Below are 19,404 nucleotides of genomic sequence, written 5' to 3' on the forward strand. Positions count from 1 at the left end.
GGGGGTCAGGCTAGATGATCTGTTCAGGTCCCTCCTGACCCTAGCTAGTATGAAACTATGAGAATGATCAAGCATTGGAACAAGCTACCTAGAGAATCTCCATCCTTGGAAGTTTTTCAAGAGTAGGTTGGACAGACACTGGGCTGGGGTGCTTTAGTCAGGAATGACCCTGCCTTGAGCAAGGGGCTGGACAAAGTAACTTCATGAGGTCCCTTCCAGCCTTACTTTCCTATGATGATCCTATGTTTATCCCATTTTCCCAGCACCCCCAAGGGCACTCAAAATCTCTGCCTCTGGTGAGAATTGTGTGTATGTTGGGGGAGGGGGTGGTAAAGCTTTATTACTGCATTTGTGGGATAGGTGGAAAGTAGGACCAGGTGGGCAGGATGTATTTGACAGCAGCACCCCCAGGAATACTGGGGAAGCAGTGCAGAAATACCTTGAGGCCCAGATCTTCAAAAGTACTTACTTGGGTACCCCCTTTCCACTGATTTCAAACAGCATGTGTAAAGGTCACACAGTAGACAGTCTATGATGGCACAGGGAATTAGATATGGGTCTCCAGAATACCAGGCTATTGCCCAAACTATTGTACCACCCTTCCCCTGCAAGTCAGCTGTACTCATCACCCAAATCCCTGGTCCATACTGGTAGCCATAGCCAAGATGAATGAAGCTCTTCAAATACCAATTCTCACAAGCAGCAGGTCTATTATTGAAGGCCAAGCTGGTTCCAAATGTACTGGCACCTGCCTTTCCTTTGGATTAAACCAGCAAGGCCAAGAGGGAGACCCTGGCATGTGGGCAGCTCTGTGTCTCCATATACACTGCCCAGGCCGTGGTCACTCCAGCTTCACTTTATTTTCAAGCAAGGATTTACTTCAGTGAGCTGTCTTCTCATTCGGTGTAATTCTGTTGTCTTGCACAACAGACAGATGCCGACTACTACTACTAAGTGCCAATGCTGCTCTGCTAGTTCTGGGAGTATTTTCAAATGCAAGTTAACGCTGTTTTGGAAAGTATTCAGATTACTATGGCCTAGGCCTGAAAAAACTGTTCCACTCCCCAATTCTCAGGTTGTTACTAGAAGACAGTTACTTTCCCCACTGGCAGCAGGAGGAAGGGAACTAATGCTCCAAGCTCTGGCAGTCTCACAGCTGATTCTGCAGTTCAGCCAGAACACATTAAAAAAAGAACAGACAGAACAACTGCTTCAGGACATAATAAACTGGATTTATTCATCTGATTATATCAGTATCAAACTGGAAATAATCAGTTAAAGATCACATGTTTGATAGAAGCAGTCTTAAATTATTGACTTCTAATAACGAGGCCTTGCATCCCAAAGGGTTCGATGTCCAACATACACAGTATGCCATCTTAACAGAAATGCTTACAAGAAAATGATCCTAAGCACTGAAGAGTTTATAAAAGTTCACATTCTCATCCCATGGGATGTACAGAACTATGCAAGTTACATAGTTTTACTACCATCCAAAACATTGTGTTTTAAATGTATTAGCCATAGTGAGAATAGTAAAATTCTGTTTCCATAGGAACAGAATGTGTCACTAATGACATGTTTTCTAATACACAGTAGTAAAGTTACTTAAACATGTAAAGTTTTAAAGCAGTAGGAGTCAGAAGATCTCCTGACATTACTGACAGCCCAAGCATGTGTAACATTTGAGTCACATGGAGAGTCAAGGCCAGAAAATTTGGTTTGCAAGGACAGATTCGTGCTGCTCTCCCAGCACAAAACTCCCTCAAAGCCCGTGGATGCAGCCAATGAAGGATTGTCCCCTCTCAAAGAACCTTTGGGTGGGGGTGGGGTGGGGGGCACAGTCCCTGCAAAAATGCCTACATCTCCCTTACCGCTGGCATTTCCAAGAAAAGGAAGCATAGCAAGGGGCATCTTCCTCAGCTAGTTATCCCTGGCTCCATTGCTCACCAGATACTGGCACAATTTAAATCTGCCTAAAGTCTATTTTAATTTGTGCCGAGACTGACCAAAAGCTGAGAGAAGTGTTGATTATGGAAGAATCTTGCAGGAGTGGTCCATAAAGTCTCTCACACCTGGTTTTACATTAAGCACAACCTTGCAAGACTGAAGGTCCCAGCCCCAACATTTAAATGCACTAAACAAGAAAAATATATTTTTCTCTTTCTGCATCTCAAAAAGGGGGTTTTTTTGTTTGTTTTTCTTGCATTTCAAAGTACATGGGCTAAGCACATACAGCATAAGGACAGTTTCTAGAGAACAACAGTCCCAACAAGATGTTCTTCAAGACCTGGCTGGACAAACTTTGGCTGGGATGATCTAGTTGGGGGTGGTCCTCCTTTGAGCAGGGGGTTGGAACAGATGACCTCTTGAAGTCCCTTACAATCCTAACTTTCTATGATTCTTTCCCCTTTGTCTTGGTTTGCTATCAGAGACAAAATGTTATCGCCTGGGCTGCATCTACCAGAAAACCCAAAGGGCTTAGCTTAATTAACTGTGAAGTTAAAAGCAGTTCACATTTGATAGCCCCAAAAAGGCTTCTTCTTTTTTTTTCTTTTTTTAAATAGATTATGCACTCACACAAGTATACACGCACACACATCACACACACACATACAATGAACTTCTGAGAGACAGGGTCCCAACTCTGATCCAAACGTATCAGAACTAGCTAAAGTCAGTCATATTCAAATGTTGGTGGTCCCCTAACAATGTTGAAGTAGCCAGCTAGAGCTCCAAGATCTATGTAGAGTGATCTCTGCCTCTTTAGCAGCTCCGATTCTTCTGTACACCCAGTACCCAAGGAAGAATCTGAAAAGAAAGAGAGATGGGACTTTAACAACTCACAACTGACTCATTTAAACTATTGCAAAAAATTGTGGGAAATTGGCCTACTTTTGTTTAAGCTCTTTTGGAGGGGGCAGGGGGCACTATTAAAAGTAGCATAATTTTTAAGCAAAAAAATTGTCATCAGCTTATATGGAAACAACAGGCCAAATTTCTTAAGAATTCTGGGGGAGAAGCTGGTGGCAGCCACTTCGTGGTTTCTCCTGCTGCCCCAAGTCTGGTTGGACTAAAAAGCAAAAGCTGTATATAGTTTCTAATTGCCCTTCCCCCTCAACTAACCTGCCACAAGAAAGCTGGACCTCATCATCTCTGGACAGGATCCTAAGCTGTGGTGCCAGACTGAGGTTGGCACTGCAGAAAGACCTGTTTATTTTGCAAGTTAAAAATTCCCCTTATCGACTGAGGGGAATTCTCATCTGGCCAAAGTATTTCCTCTTTGTGCCATTCAGATGTTGCAGACAGTAGAGAACGAGGACTGAGTCTCTGGTTTATTAAGTTTGTAATTTCATAACTGCTCCTGCAGCTGCAGGATTCCCTCAAGCATTTTTGTAATGTACATCCCTGGACACTACTACTCATCAAAAACCTGAGTTAATGGCCAAATGTCCTTTGATATTCAATTGAATTGTGACTTTGGAGGCCCACAAGAGGGCAAAGGTGCATGTAACCCAATAAGGCACAAAGAATTATGTAATTACAGAAACAAGTCTTGTAACAAAACCCCAGAAACATTAAAATAATAAGTGCCCTCGTGCGTTAGGGCAACTACAGCCTTGCATACATGTCTTTTAAAGTATTATTTCAATATAAAAATTAAGTAAAAAACTTCATTAAGATTGGGTTTTTATACGTAGAGGTCTACCCAACTTAAGGAAGCAGCTGGCCAATTTTGCAGGCGGATCACGGGGCCAGCTGCCATTTTAGAGGACTTACTGTGGCCAGGCCCCCGTGTGCCGGCAACTCCCCAGTTCTTTCCCAGTGGGCTGAGCTGCCGAGCCGCAGTGCTGTGAGGACTTCTGGCTCCCTCTGGGGAGCCAGCATTTTATTTTCAGTAAGCTTTCCTGTTGTTTTTCCATAGATTTTGTGAACATTGCCTGCTTTTATGGGCAATGACAGATTTCGTGTTTTTCATGATTTCGGTAGGTTTCTATTTATAAGTGCCAGTTCCTAGCATGTACCCACCAACTTCTATGAATATTGGTAGAAGGAAAATGTCTCAACAGAAAGAGAAAGTGAAAAATACAGCCTTTTAATAGGTTGGTGAGACCAGATTTCTTTTGGACCTGGTACTAAGATTTTAACTGGCTTATATATTACCTTCAGAAGCATGTATGGCACCCCAAATAGTGGCCTGGTACGCATGTAATAACTTTTTTCTTTTTACTCTAGTCTCATTTACAGAGGCCTTGCATATCACTGATGACATGCCAAAGCACAGTCAAGTTAGAGAGTGCTTTTTAAATGAGGCAGAGTGGTCTTAGCTAATATTAGCCTATGTACTAGAAGGGGTTAAGACAATCCAGAGAAGTACTTGTACTTTTTTAAAGAAGTGCTTTGGAGGACGGCCACATTTCTGGTGAGCTGATTCTTCTGGAATTACAGAAGGAGGCCAAATACCAGCACTCTTGAAGTCAATGGGTGTTTTGCAACATGTTTAATGAGCCCTGGTTCTGACCTCCTATTGTCAAGATTTTTCTGACCTCTCTCATCTGGGGTCCTGGAGTGTTTACCTTCATTTAGTTTCTTAAAATTTTGATGGGAATGAAAATACAAAAGTGCAAGAGAAGGAAGCTTGTGGTACCTGTAATGTTTTCTGGCAACTCCAGCTCCTTCCTCGTCAGTAGCCTTTTTCTTTCGAGCAGGGCTGAGTCCAGACTCTGGCACCGTGGTTGCTCCTCTGGGGGCGGGTGCAAGGCCTCATGTTTCAGTAAGTCCGCAGCAGAGAGTCTATGATTTGGGTTCCTTTCCAGAGCTGCTTGTAGCAGTTCCCTCATTGTGGTGCTGCAGTCCTCAGCAATGTCTTCTAGGGGGGGAGCTTGTTTGTGGATCTAGCAAACCAGAAAAATAATTCTCTCAGACCTACAATATTACGAACAAGAGCAGATCATTTTCAGAGTAAGTTCCAGGTTATTAGGTTACTGCCATGGAAATTCTCCTCACTCAGGAACTGTGTCCCCACAACGAGACTGGTAACCAAGCAAAATTCACCTGCTGTCAGGTGTAACTATAAACTGAAAATGTAGACAAGGTCTAGCCAATGACCTGAAAACCTACTAGCAGCCTGAGGCCCATATGAGGCTGTGTGTATGAAACATTCACCAAGTTTCCATGCCAAAGCGGAGGTCTGAATTAAATTTTGCTTTGGCTACTTTGGCTTTTGCTCAAAACTGAAAAGTATAAATTCTGAGTTTTGTACAACTCAGACCTGACCTCTGCAAGGCCACATCAAGCATTGCAAAACTATACTTTATGGCTGACATCATCCCAGTCAGTCACCTCATAAATTATTACAGCCTGCTTTCAACCTTCATGGTATTTCTTTCAGACTTTGGAAAACTACATCTTTTTTTCTGACGGCAGATACTTTCACAATCCCACAGAAGGCTAGGAGGTTTACCAACAAGGATACAGCAGCCTCACCCTTTGGAAAGCTGTCCCAAGACTGTTTTCTAGATACTTACTATATAGAGGTAGGATGGATATGCCGAGCGAGGGTATCTATTCACCCAGGGTGGGCTGCCAGTCTGCATATGAATAATGGTAGCCCCCATGCTGTAGATGTCTGCTTTCATTGTGTGTCCTCTGCAAAGTATCACTTCCGGGCTCATGTAAATCTGGGAAGGGAATTAAAAAGGTAGATTACTCTTTGCTTTTGTCGTCCACCCATTGGTCAGCCACCAGAATTTCGGCAGTGAGAATCTCTCTCCTCCCTATCTCTCTGCCCCCCACTACTTCCACACTGTATCCCCACAGACTGCACTCACATTTGCTTGAGGAGAAAATGTTTTTTCTGCTCCACAAAAATATTCAAGATTTCAAATATTTTTCTGCTTTATCCTGGGACAAACCCAAGATCTTTCAAAGATTTTCAAGTGGAAGAAAAACATGCGCCTATTTCAGAATAGCCCAAAGCTAGGACAGTCCCTCGGAGTCTGGGAGATGCAGATTCAAGCCCCTGCTATGTCCGATTCAGAAGTACATCAAATCTCACACAACTGAGATGTCTGCTCCAGTTACCAACTCTGTTTTTAGGTGGGGCTCTCTCTCCTGTTGAATCTCCTGTTCCACTTTGTCTATTTATTCATGGGGTAAGGGAGTGAAAAAGAAAGTGGCACTTATCTGAGATGTGGAAGACAAAATACAAATCCCCGGTACACGATATATATATATATATATATATAAAGTGCAATGGCACCAATGGGTGAGGCTGAAAGCCCCAGAACAGCTAACATGGTTGGACTGAAGCAAGGGTAGCCAACCTGCAACATGCATGGATAGTCTGTGCATGTGGCATGTGACAAAACTGGGAGGGGACAGGCAGCACGAGGACAAATTGGGCAAGAAGCAGAAAGCAAAGCAACAGGTCAGGCAAGGACAGAAAGCAGAGCAGCAGACTGGATCAGGGAAAGGATTGGAGTGGCACTTCAGGAAAACAGGGGGCTTAATTTGCAGTGCAATCTGCTAAAAAGGTTGGCTGTCACTGGACTAAAGGGCTTGATGCTGCATCTCCCACATATTGGGTCTTCCCTGACCACTGGGCTATATGTTATTCTGATGTGAAGGGTCTCTCCCTCCCTCCCTGTTTTGTGAGCAGAAATTCCGTTCTTGTTGAAATGAGTACACCCATTTGTCAAAAACAAAACAAGACGCACAAACCCAAGATCTTTTGACAGGAACCCAAATTCTCCAATGAAAAACAGCTCATCAGAACATTCCCTACCAGCTCTAATCATCACCCTTCCAGTGGAGATCAGCCCAGCAAGAATGTCATCGGCAGCTGTTCTATAATCAGCTGGACAGGATGCCCGAGGCACACCCTCACGTTGAAGTATGACGGTACTGCATGCACACAACTGCCCAGCCCATTGACACAGAGAGCTAAATTTGAACAGAACAATGCACAGCCCACATGCTAGATTAGCAGGCCAGCATGTTTGTTTTGGGATTATATTTCTCCTTCATCCAGCTCCCTCTAAACAAACAAATTCAAATGCTTTTTCCTAGTGAAATCATCTGGCAACAAGAGTAACTCGACTGTCAAACAACACAAAAGTGGCAGGTTACATAAAGAAGCATCACCATGTAGTTTTACCACAAGTTACCATAGGATTAGATATTTCTATGGGGCTCATGCAGTCATTACAAAATACTGAAGATATTTTACAGTAAATAACTTGAATCACTTTTGCAATCAAGGCTCCAAATAAAGCTGCACACCCGCAAAAGCATCTACAGAAATCTGGCTGCAATACCCATTTGCCTCTGTGTGCTACTTTTGTCAGGGGGATATCGTTATATCTACTCTGCTTTAAAAGAGACAAGGTGATCTAATAAAAGGGGCATTTCCAGTTTAGAAAATAAATTGGCATGCCTCTCACCTCTATGCATTTAAACATAACATTTAAGTGCAATAAGGAAAGAAAGTGACTGAATAAGTTTGTGTTTTTAGTTCTACTTTTATTTCTAAGAGTAAGAAAAAGAAGCTTTGGAGTAAGTAGGGCAACAAAATAGGCTCTGACTTGCACTCTGTGTGACCTCAAAATCATTTCAACATAGTTGTACAGAGCATAACGCAATACAGAATTCAGCTTAACATGCATAGTGGGTGGCTGAGTGTGCAGGCTCTCATCATCTGATACATTTTAGTGGACAACTGTTTCTTCAGTAAGGCTTATGCTTGAGACAAACACTTCATCTAGTGTGTTGCAAAGAACAATCCACGACTACAAACAGAAATTATGCTGTCCCTATTCAGCACTTTCCTCAATTTCTGGGTCTACTTTACATTTCTGCATTTCACAGAAAATTTAACTCACACCACACACACTCATGCTACTTGGTTGTTCTTCAGATATTCTTGCTTTATTTGTACAGAATGGCAAAACACTAACCTCTATCACAGAGCCATGATTCAGTATGGGCCACATACAGCCTGTGCTCACACAGCAAAGAACTGAACAGGAAAGCCTAAATTACACACTTTTGCAACAGCCTGTACCATCCTTCACAGCAGCTGGCATTAGACCCTGTCACATGCCACACTCCAAACTCAACAGACCAGTGGCAGGATCTAGAATGGTAAATCCAAGTTCTCTCTCACTGTAGCCATTATAGAGGAGCACTGTTTTGCATAAGCAAAGGCAAACCTTTTCTAGACAAGTGTCATCTCTCGAGGCTGCAGCTGGATGCAAAATGCAGGAGGAGTATAAACAAATCACTAAGCAAAGGAAACAGCAGTGCTCATTCATCTCATCAATGGCTTTCAGAGAGCATGGATGCACACCGGAGGAGTAAGCCATCTATTGCTGGCACACTCGAGCTTGTGAGCCATGAAGACATTACTGAGGTGACAAGGCAAGAGAATGGCAATGCAGCATGAATTTTTCCTAATAGGAGTAAAAATCCAGAACTGTATTCCTACAAATGTTCCCTCTGCAGTCCTATCTCATGACTCCCTCCCTGTCTCAGGAGGCTTCTGCGAATGCAGATGCTGAGGACTTTTGAACGGGGAAGAAAGATATGTGCCTATGAATTTAGGGATTGATGAATTCTTGCATAGCTTGCGAAGGTACAGGATTGCAGGCACCCACCTGGTTTCACTCTGTACAATCACTTAATATTATAAAAGTAGTGGGTGCAATTTTATCTTACCAACCTGAACTTGACTTACATAAACCTGGCCTGATCAAAGTAAGGCAAACTGTGCCATAAGTATTTTTTTATGCTGAGTGAAGTATTTTTTTTTTAATGCAAAAAAACACATTTCTTCCTCCCCTTGGAAATTCCCTTCAGAACTTCATGCCTTTCCCATCACATTGCTTTGTATTCATTATTGTCACATTGCAAAGGAATTTCCTAAATCGAATGCCAAAGGGATGGCTATTTTTAGCACAGGTTTAGTAATTAGTCTTAGTTCTGAACTCTAATGACTGGAAAACCAAAAAAATATATGTTCAAGCATACTCCCAAAAACATTTCATGGAACATCAATTGGTTTTTTGAAATGTATTAATCTAGCCTGTGCTTTCAAGAAATGGTTCACTCCCCTTAAAGGGTTATGAATACATCTCTGTTAAACACGTATTCATTTTGTGCTTGGAAAGACTATCAAAACAGCAAAATATTTCCTGTAACAGATTAATTGGCAATGCAAAGTCAGCCCACATTTTCTTCAGATAATTCAGCCAAGTACAGCTTCATAGTTGTTAATTCAGGCCCTGACCCTGGAAAACCTAAATATGTAGTGCTTGTTACATGGAATCATGGCCCAAAATCTAAGTTACATGGTCCTTATTATTTTAGTATCTAATCACCATAAACTATAGCTCTCTTCACAAGGTGCAATCCTGATGACTAAAGAGCTATTATTATTGATAGCTTTCTGTGCTTCAGGTTTCCAACTAAGTGGTGTGAATACAGTTGCACAGGAAAGCTTTGGCAGAGCACAGAATTGAACTCTGACCTTCTGAGTCCTGGCCTCAAACCCTACTCATGCAAGCATCCTTCATCCCTGCATACTTGTCTTCTAAATATATTCTTAATAGTCTGCTAAGCATCGGGGGTGGAGCGTTGCCCAGTTGGAAACCAACAGGAGTCTTGTAAATGGCATTAGTGGAACCAGAATTTCACCCTTGGTTCTGAATTTAACAGTAATTAGAAAAAATGACTGACCTGAAGACAAATGATGTTTGTAACATAATACCTAGTTCTCCAGTCACTGAAAGTGACACTGTCGACCACCCCATCCTCATTAAAAAACTAGGTGACTGTGGCATCGATGCCTACACGGTCAGATGGATTGCGAATTGGCTGAAGGGTCGTACTCAGAGGGTGGTGGTGGACGGGTCATATTCGACCTGGCGGGAAGTGGGCAGCAGAGTCTCCCAGGGCTTGGTCCTTGGGCCCGCGCTGTTCAATTTCTTTATCAGCGATTTGGACGATGGGGTGAAAAGCAACCTGTTCAAATTTGCTGATGATACCAAAATTTGGGGTGAGGTGGGCACGTTAGCAGGGAGGGAAAGACTGCAGAAAAGACCTGGATAGGTTGCAAGGGTGGGCTAACAAAAACAGGATGCGTTTCAATACTGACAAGTGCAGGGTGCTGCACTTGGGCAGTAGTAACCAGCAGCACACTTATAAGATGGGAAACTCTCTTCTTGAGAGCACGGAGGCAGAAAGGGATCTTGGATTCATCACTGACTCCAAGATGAACATGGGCCGACAATGCGAGGTCACGGTCAGCAGGGCTAACCGGACCTTATCGTGCATCCACAGGTGCATCTCAAGTAGGGCCAAGGAGGTGATCCTCCCCCTCTACGCAACACTGGTCAGGCCACAGCTGGAGTACTGTGTCCAGTTCTGGGCACCCCACTTCACGAGGCACGTGGACAACATTGAGAGGGTCCAGAGGAGGGCCACCCGCATGATCCGGGGAGTGCAGGGCAGACCCTAAAATGAGAGGCTACGGGACCTGAACCTGTTCAGCCTTCACAAGAGAAGGCTGAGGGGGGACCTGGTGACTGTCTACAAACTCACTAGGGGGGACCAGAAGGGTTTGGGGGAGACCTTGTTTCCCCTAGCGCCCCCCAGGATAACAAGGCATAACGGCCACAAGTTGTTGGAGAGTAGGTTTAGATTAGACATCCGTAAGAACTACTTCACAGTTAGGGTGGCTAGGATCTGGAACCAACTTCCAAGGGAAGTGGTGCTGGCTCCTACCCTGGGGGTCTTTAAGAAGTGGCTTGATGTCTACCTGGCTGGGGTCATTTGAGCTGTTTTCTTTCTGCCCAGGCAGGGGGTTGGACCTGAAGATCTGTAAGGCCCCTTCCGACCCTACTTCTATGATTCTATGAAAGTTCAATTTGTAACAAACTCTCACTGTCACACAACTAAATATTAAAATAAAATGTAACCCCCCCCCCACATGCTCATGGTTTCACCAAACAACCCTTCTGGAACATCCGGCTGCATTACAACATGAGCGAAGCAATAACAGGGCTTTCCTTGCACACATGATCATTACCTCTGTTCCTCGGAGGTCTTTGGGGTAGTAAACATCTCCAGTCATTTGAACACTTAAACCAAAATCAACCAAAACAGCCTTAGTTGACATGAAAACGATGTTGCTGGCTGAAAGCAAAAAAGCAAACACATGTTAGGTTCTTGTAAGCTTGTGCCATTTATTTTGCAATCCAAGCAGCTCATGCAAAACTTAAGAGCAAAGACGGAGAACAACAAAAACTCTAGCTCAGCAATTCCCAATTTTTTGCACAGCAATGCTACTTCTGGTTAGGTTATGACCCTATTTCCAGGCTGAGCCCAGCTGCTCTAACTGAACTTCTGTGGAGTTTGCAAATATCACTCATAAGCGTTGTGACCTGAAATTTGGGAACTGCAGCTTCTAGGTCTAAAGGCATATTCAACCTCTAACTTCATGTCACAGATTAAGAAGAACACCATCAGATATTTAGTTTGCAATTTTAAACTGGATCTTACAGGTCAGATTGTACACTTCCACAGTGAAACTGCAAAGCAAGAGGCTGCAAGTTTTAGGTGGGTTGCTCCAAGGGACCAAGGCTTCCTGCAGGAATTCAGTAAACTCAGTCTTGAAATCTTCTAGGGTCCTGCTATCCAGAAAGGCAGGGGAAACACCTCTTCTGGATCCCCGGGATTTCACCCATGCACAACTCTGAGCCACCAGGGAAGGGCAACTTGTGCTTAAGATTTCTCCCAACTATGCAGCTGAACCAATAAAAGACATTACCTTAAAAAATAGAAATCCTCTCCTCTTGCATACAGTAGGATAAAAAGATGTATGAGCAAGAGAGCCTGGGATTTTCAAAGTAGCCTAAGGAATTTGGGCCTGGTATTCCCATTGAATTTCTATGATTTTTTTTTTTTTGGGGGGGGGGGGGGACCATAAATTAGAAGTGCAGGACCCAGTTCACACACAAATGTATGGGTCTCACCTAATTTTTGCCCCTGTGGTTCATTCATCATACACCTAAGATTTTACTGCATTCTCTACAGTGTAAATTAGCAGTTTTCAAACTGTGGTCTGCAGACTGTTTAAGGGGTCCACAAAAGATGACTCTGATCAACTGAAAGTATGTGAATACCCACATTTACAATTCAAAGGGGTCTGCACTTCAATTAACAATTTTTTAGAGGTCCACAAATGAAAAAAGGTTAAAAACTATTGGTGTAAGCTTTTGAGCAAGGTTTTTTGGGGTTGTTTTTTTTTTACCATCTTCTCCAATGGAACCTATACCCAGATCATTTTCTACTTTGCTATTCAACTTCTTCAGGGAGTTATGCCTAGTTCTCTCTCATCCATATCATCAGTAGGACACAAAGTAATAAATACTATACCACAGGTACATTCTAAAAAAGAGCTCCTTGGGCACATGTACACATGCTCACACTCTTGTCTACCTATTAAATCAGAGTGCTGGTGACATGTTACAGTAGTTGAACCCAAAATCCAAACATCAAATATTCTATAGGATCACACCCTTATTTTACAGATATTTCTTGCAGAATAATGAACATCAGTTTGTTGTAAGATAACATTTTTAGTTGCTCAGAACTTTGTCTTTTGGGAATGAAGCTTTACATGTTTAAGCTCAACCTGAAGGCTGTTTTTTGTTTGAGTGCACATGGAGAAAGCATGAGCTAAATTCTTGCATTTTGTTTTCAACTGTGGAGAAATATGTGCATTTAAAAAGGGGACTTTTCCCTTACCAATAAATCAAGCCCTAACACCTACACCAGTCCTCCTAGCAGCTAATAAAGAAAGTGGACAGGTCATTTCTAACCATGCTGATTCAGGTGGTTTTCTAGTTATGAGTTTGCTCTGGTTTAACAAACTGGTTAAGTATAAAAATGCATTTGTGTAGATACGGGTTTGTCTAGAATGTGACACTGCTACAAATGCAAGCAACAATTTTCTTGGGTAAGTACCACTAACTTTATATTCCAGAGAACAACTGATGCTTGAAATCTTAACTCGATCACGGAATTTCCAATAACGCCTCACCAGGACACAGAGATAAGCACCAACAGGCAGATCCTAAACTCATTCAAGTGCAAGGAAGGACTTGCACTGACCTAACAGGCTTTGGATTGGACCACCTAAAGAATAGTTTTGTAATGTCACAGCCTCCTATCTTCTGAATAGCTCAAAGAGATGCAGCTAAAAGCCAAGACAGAGTCCCTCCTCCTCCCTTTGGCTTGGGGAAAGCTGTGCTCTATTGGAATTCTCTCTCTGGAGCCGGAAGTTGGAATTTACTGGCCAAGAAACTGTAAGAAGGACTGAGTACAATATAAATGAGGTTTCAGCCTTCCTCACCAACACTGCCTGCTAGAGAAAGAAACACTGTTCTACTCGCTTTCCTTTGAAGGAAAAAATATATATATACGTATTTCAATATACTTAATATATCTTGAGATTATAGTCTTTTGAGATTGTATACATCAATCCCATAGACCACTACCCTGCCAGGGAAAAAGGAGAGAGCTTGGCGCTACCTCCCTGACTCCTAAAATGGAAAGGAGAATCCTGAATCACAAGCTCCCCTGATGTTATGTCAAGCCCCTTCTGACATGTGCCTGCTCTTCTAAAAAGCATGAAATATCAAGAGATTACAACAGTCAGACAAAACAGCCTCTCCCCCCTCCCCACATCAGTCACTCTTCCTGTGTCAAAGCCAAAGGAAGGTTCAACATCATGAAGAAATTCCTTAACCAGATAAACAGAGAACATCAATGATATGAACTTATGCAGCTCAGTACACTGCAGGCCCAAACCCTCTTTCTGTTTGGCTATGGGATACACAACTCCTTTCAGGCAGTTTTTTTTATCCCCATCCTTCCTCCATTGACCTATCCTATCACCACAAGACGGTGCAATGTCTCTCCACCGCATAGTCTCAAGGCCTGTGACAACCATCATCAAAATTGTTTGATCTACTTTAGCCACTGACCTAACCCAGGAAAAGCAAGGAAGTTAAAAGCTGCTGGAAAATTTAAAAAAGTTCACTAAACTTTTTCAAAACCTCAGATCTGTATCAGCTCTTATATCTATCATCTATATGTGGTCTTTAAAAAGCCCTTAAGTCCATTACTATGAAAAGACACACAAAGTACATACTGGAAATAACACACAAAAGGCAAGAGAAAAGTTGATTCGGTGCAACAGTTATACCCGTTTCAAAGCTTTCCCTGTAGGTTTGGCACCACACATTTCATAGACGCCTTAGTCTGCGGACTCCCAGGTCCAAAAAACACAAGCAACTAAACAATACATACACGTACTGTTGATCATCTTTTAATTTAAAAAAAAAATCAAAAGTGTAACAAGAATAAGCTTACAAATAACTACAAGAAGCCAAATCCCAATTAAAGGCACTGCTTCCATGAAAAAAATGGGAAGCAGGATTTTACCTAGGGTAGGGTTTCTGGGGGCAAGTAATATTTATAGACACTAAACCTTACCCTAACAAAATGTAAACTAAGAACCTCAACAAAAAAATCAGTCATATGCCTAGCTCAGTTTCAGGGTGGGAACAAACTGAGAAACAGCCACATACTAAACCATCCATGTAAACCTTAAGAAAAGGCAAAATGTTCTTCTTCATAGATAAACCAGACAGGATAAAGCAACTGTTTGGCTTAACTACCATAATAGTATCTGCTTGAGCTCAAGGTCCTTTTTTATTTTAATTAGGACTTGGAATATTTTAAAGACTCGAGAGTCTGAAACAATCATGTTTCAAGGCAACATAATAATTAAAATACAGCATTAATTCAAGCACTCCCTCCACATCTCTCCCTGCACCCCCCAACAAGAAATGGGATGTGGAACTGCTCAGCCCACCTCAAAATTATGTTATGCAAAAGAGACATTAAAACATTGGCGTATTCCCAGTGTAACGAGGACAAGAAGGCCCTTTGACAATGAAGCACACATACGTTTTATATCATGATGTATGATTCCTTTGGAGTGAAGAAAGTCAAGTCCCTTCAGGATATGCTTTGTCACCCAAATGATCTCAAATTCTCTCATGCGCCCACAGCCCTCCAGCTTTTCCATGACAGATCCTCCTTCTCCTGCCTCCATAAAGAGATGGACAGTCTCATCCCACAGGATAGCACCGTACAGCTCAGCGATGTTCTCATGACGGAACCGGGCCTGGATTTCAACATCTGATGGTTTAAACTGTTCCAGTGGGACCTGGGGCATTGAAACAAAACTTGAGTAGAACTACACAGAACAGTTAACTACTTAGTAAATAGTTTTTCTCTATGTTAACTGAAAACAAAAGGAAAAACATCTATTAAATATGTTAAAATATCGCTGCCTTGATTTGTTCCCCTTCTCCATTTTCAATGCATCCTGTTTAAAAATAAAAGGGACACAGCTTTTAGAATCGTGCCTGATTCCGGAAAAAGCAATTTAGCAAGAACTATTCCCATCAAAATCTAATGATTATGCAACATTCTGGATAAACTTTCTGGTGAAAAAGATAAGAATCCCCATTTTCCCTTCGGCCATCTGAAGTTTTATCTATGCAATGAGAATTGCCCATTGCTGACAGCATGAGTCTGAACAGGTGCAAAGACCTTAGTTTAGCTACAAGGGTAACCATGGACAAATCGTGTTTAGTCTCTTCACTAACCTCTGTTAAATCCTGATAGATGCAAGAAAGCCACCACATATGCAATGGCAAATAAAGTCATTTTAAAATGATTCCTCGGCAATTTTGTTTATTCTGGACGTGGTGCTGACTGAAAAGGACCAAAATAATACACAGTTGCAATCTGGGACTAGAGGGGAAAAAAGGCTAATGGCCATTCTTTTACATTTGCTCAATTCATGGCCACAAGTGATTTTTTTTATTATACTGAGCAGTGCTTTCCCAAAAGCAGTGCATAGCTGCAGTTTTAATTCAGTAATATGGTGCACATAATTACTAAATGCTAGCTGTCCCAGCATAAGAGGAAAAGGGCAAGCCAGCCTTCTTCCCACCTCTGCCATGCTGTGGGCAGCTATGTCTGTTAAGCATGGCACCCATATCGGCATTATTTACCAATAGCTGTGTATGGAACATTGCTCCAACTGAGCTTTAAGTCAGCCTTAAGAGTTCATTGATGAAGTCAAAGTAGTATTTTGAAAGCCAATACTAAGAATTGTTTTATCCTAGAGAAGAGATTGAAACAAAACCTTGAACTCTGAAAAACTGCGTCTCTCCTTACAATGCACCCAAAGCAAACAGAGATATTGCACATTTCATCTCAATTAGACCCTAATTGAGGGCAGGGAGCAGATACAGGCCGACCTGGACAGGTTGGATCAATGGGTGGAACGAAATAGGATACAATTCAACAAAGATAAGTGTAAGGTACTCCACCTAGGAAGGAGGAACCCCCAACACACCTATAGGTTGGGGGATGACCTCAGCAGCTCAGAGGCTGAAAGAGATCTTGGAGTCATAATTGACTCCAAGATGAACATGAGCCAGTAGTGTAATAAAGCCATCAACAAAGCCAATTACACCTTGTTGTGTATTAGCAGATGCATGACCAGCAGATCAAGGGAGGTGATGCTCCCCCTCTATGCGGCACTGGTCAGGCCGCAGTTGGAGTACTGTGTCCAGTTTTGGGCGCCGTACTTCAAGAGGGACACGGAGGATCTGGAGAGGGTTCAGAGGAGGGCCATTCACATGATTAGTGGCCTCTGTGAAAGACCCTACAAGGGGAGGCTGAGAGATCTGGATCTCTTCAGCCTTCACAAGAGACATCTGAGGGGAGATGATGTAGCCTCCTATAAGTTTATCAAGCGAGGACAGCAGGGAATTGGTGATGCACTATTTACCAGAGCGCCTCAGGGAGTAACTAGGAATAATGGGGGCAAACTAATGCACAGTAGATATAGGTTAGACATTAGGAAGACATTTTTTACAGTAAGGGTGGCCAATATCTGGAATGGGCTTCCAAGACAGGTAGTACTATCATCTAGCTTGGAGGTCTTCACAAGGAGGCTTGATAGTCACCTGGCTGGGGTCATCTGACTTCGGTCCTCTTTTCTGCCTGGGGCAGGGGGTTGGACACAATGATCCATTGTGGTCCCTTCCGACTCTACAATCTATGAATCTAATGGAAGAACACTTATGCATGTGCTTCAAGTCACAGAAAAGTCAATGACACTTTAGACTGGTATTGTAGTGGGATCTTTATGCATAAGTTTCTCCCATTGAAGACAGACTCAAGGTGATGAACGAATTTCATGCATAAGCTTTCTCCTGACCTGCCTTCAACACGAGTTTTGCCCCTGATTTCAAGGAACCCATTGGTTTACTATGCTGACAACAGCCAGGCTCAAAGCAAAGGCCTCTGAAGAATACTAATCAGGCAATAGGATTGTGCAGCATGGCAATTACACAAACACATTCAGAATGCTGAAGGTTTCTCTGTCTCACAGTTAATCACTCCAGGATATTCCTCTCAAGAAAATGTACTTCTTCAAATCCCCCCCAAAAATGCAACTTCTTGCTAACACAGTCCAGTACAAAAAACCCAAAACAAAACACTTGAAATAAATCATACATTAAGCATTCTTATAGAGAAGCATGTGCCAGGTGTAATTGTAGAATACTTTTTTCCTAAGCAACAGTGATGCCTCAATTACTACTGCAATTAAATGCAGGTATGGTCTCATGGCATATTATGTATGCCATACTTTGGAATGTTTACTTGGAAGAAAAAAACTCTGAACAAGCCTACCAGCTTGCATGCCATTCGCTTTTTCGTCTCTCTGTCTTGTGCCAAGTACACTTTCCCAAAAGCTCCGCGAGGAACAAAATCAGAACCAATATTCCTATAGGTCAGCTTCCATGGAAACAAGAGCACATCTGATTCAATTTGATAACGCCCATTCTTTGGAGTGATCTAAGATGGGAAAAAAGAATGTGTTAGAGGAGAGCACTTCAGGTTGTAGCCAATTCAATTCACACAGTGAAAGCATCATCACTTAAGTCTATTGAATTCAGCATTTCCTGAATAACACCTTTACAGACACATGATTCCCCAGGATGTATGCTAGTCTGCATTTGGAACCTGCACATGAAGCATACTCATTTGTGGAGATATATTTAACATTTCTCTCCGATGATTAACCTTTTCAAAGTGTAAGTTGCAATTAATTATCTGGTAACAACAACATGATCACTGAGACTAACAAGGACTGTGTAAATTAACTTCAACATTCTTTATTGGAATCTGCTAACCTGTTAGGTCACATAGCTGTTACTCACAGACTATTCTATACAAGGTGAGCAAGACTTTCAGCATTTCCTCACATCACGTGTAATGCTAGGGAATAGAGCCTTATAAATGAAGAAAAAACAAAAAAGACTTCACACAGTTAACCAGAGAGAGAGAAAGAGAGAGAGATGGCTTAATTTTGCTATGTGCCTTCATATTGCTTGAATTAAGCCATGAAATTAAGTTTGCATCATTTGATAAAGCTGTAGATATTATTAATAATATATGGACATCCTCAATGTTACAATTAAAAAAGCATATTCATTATAAATGTTAAGTGAAAATATTGTTTTAAATTAATAATACTTCAGAAACCAATATCATGCTTACTAGTACAAAACAAAAATATAATTTCATATAAATATCAAAATGGGTCAGTGCTATACATTAGTTTCACCCCTCTGATATAGTCTCGTATAGCACATTACTGTTACTCAGGTCATCAGCGGCACCCTACATGCAATAGCATGTTGTAGAAAGCAGAATATTGTTCTTAAAAGGTCATGTGTATAAATGCAAATCCAATTCAGCTATGCTTAGATGAACAGAAAATATGGTATTTTTGCAATCAGGAAAAGATTATTTTGACTGATAAAACTGACATTCATGAACAGCTTTCAGGTATAACAGTGAGATTGCCTAAATAAAGGATTAACCTTGTTTCAAGTTCGTCAGAAAGATAAAACTTTGGTTGTTTTGTAGGTCACAAGCAAACAAAGGGCAAATTGTTATATTTTCTGTCACACTGAAGCAGTGTGGACAATGAAGTAACAGTTGATACACGGAGAACAGGAATTTCATGTCCATCATCTCTGTTAATTCCATGCATCACTAGAACAGAAGATAAAGGCTGCAAGGTGTTTTCTCAGTAAAACATTTCACGTTTCCCAGAAATATGGAAGGCAGGTAGATCTTCAAGAAAGACTACTATGGCCTCTACCAAAATGTAGTCATGAGTTTTCTCTAGTATCCCATACTCTCCCTGTATTACAAGGAATCAGTAGGATGCCCCGC

General features: G+C 41.9%; 1 protein-coding gene across 1 annotated transcript in view; it reads right to left on the reverse strand.

Moving 5' to 3' along the window:
* Positions 1–1,161: 1,161 nt before the first annotated feature.
* The window catches only part of MAP3K8 (mitogen-activated protein kinase kinase kinase 8), a 27,878-nt gene continuing 9,635 nt past the window's right edge, over positions 1,162–19,404 (reverse strand). The window contains exons 3-8 of the mRNA XM_006023784.3: positions 17,851–18,015; positions 15,040–15,301; positions 11,090–11,196; positions 5,529–5,681; positions 4,649–4,895; positions 1,162–2,811 (exon numbers count right to left, since the gene is read on the reverse strand). Coding sequence (XP_006023846.1) covers positions 2,678–2,811; positions 4,649–4,895; positions 5,529–5,681; positions 11,090–11,196; positions 15,040–15,301; positions 17,851–18,015 — 1,068 coding nt within the window. The 3' untranslated portion in view covers positions 1,162–2,677. The remainder of the gene's footprint in view (positions 2,812–4,648; positions 4,896–5,528; positions 5,682–11,089; positions 11,197–15,039; positions 15,302–17,850; positions 18,016–19,404) is intronic.

The sequence above is a fragment of the Alligator sinensis genome, unplaced genomic scaffold (assembly GCF_000455745.1).
Source record: "Alligator sinensis unplaced genomic scaffold, ASM45574v1 scaffold309_1, whole genome shotgun sequence".
Taxonomy (NCBI): Eukaryota; Metazoa; Chordata; order Crocodylia; family Alligatoridae; genus Alligator; species Alligator sinensis.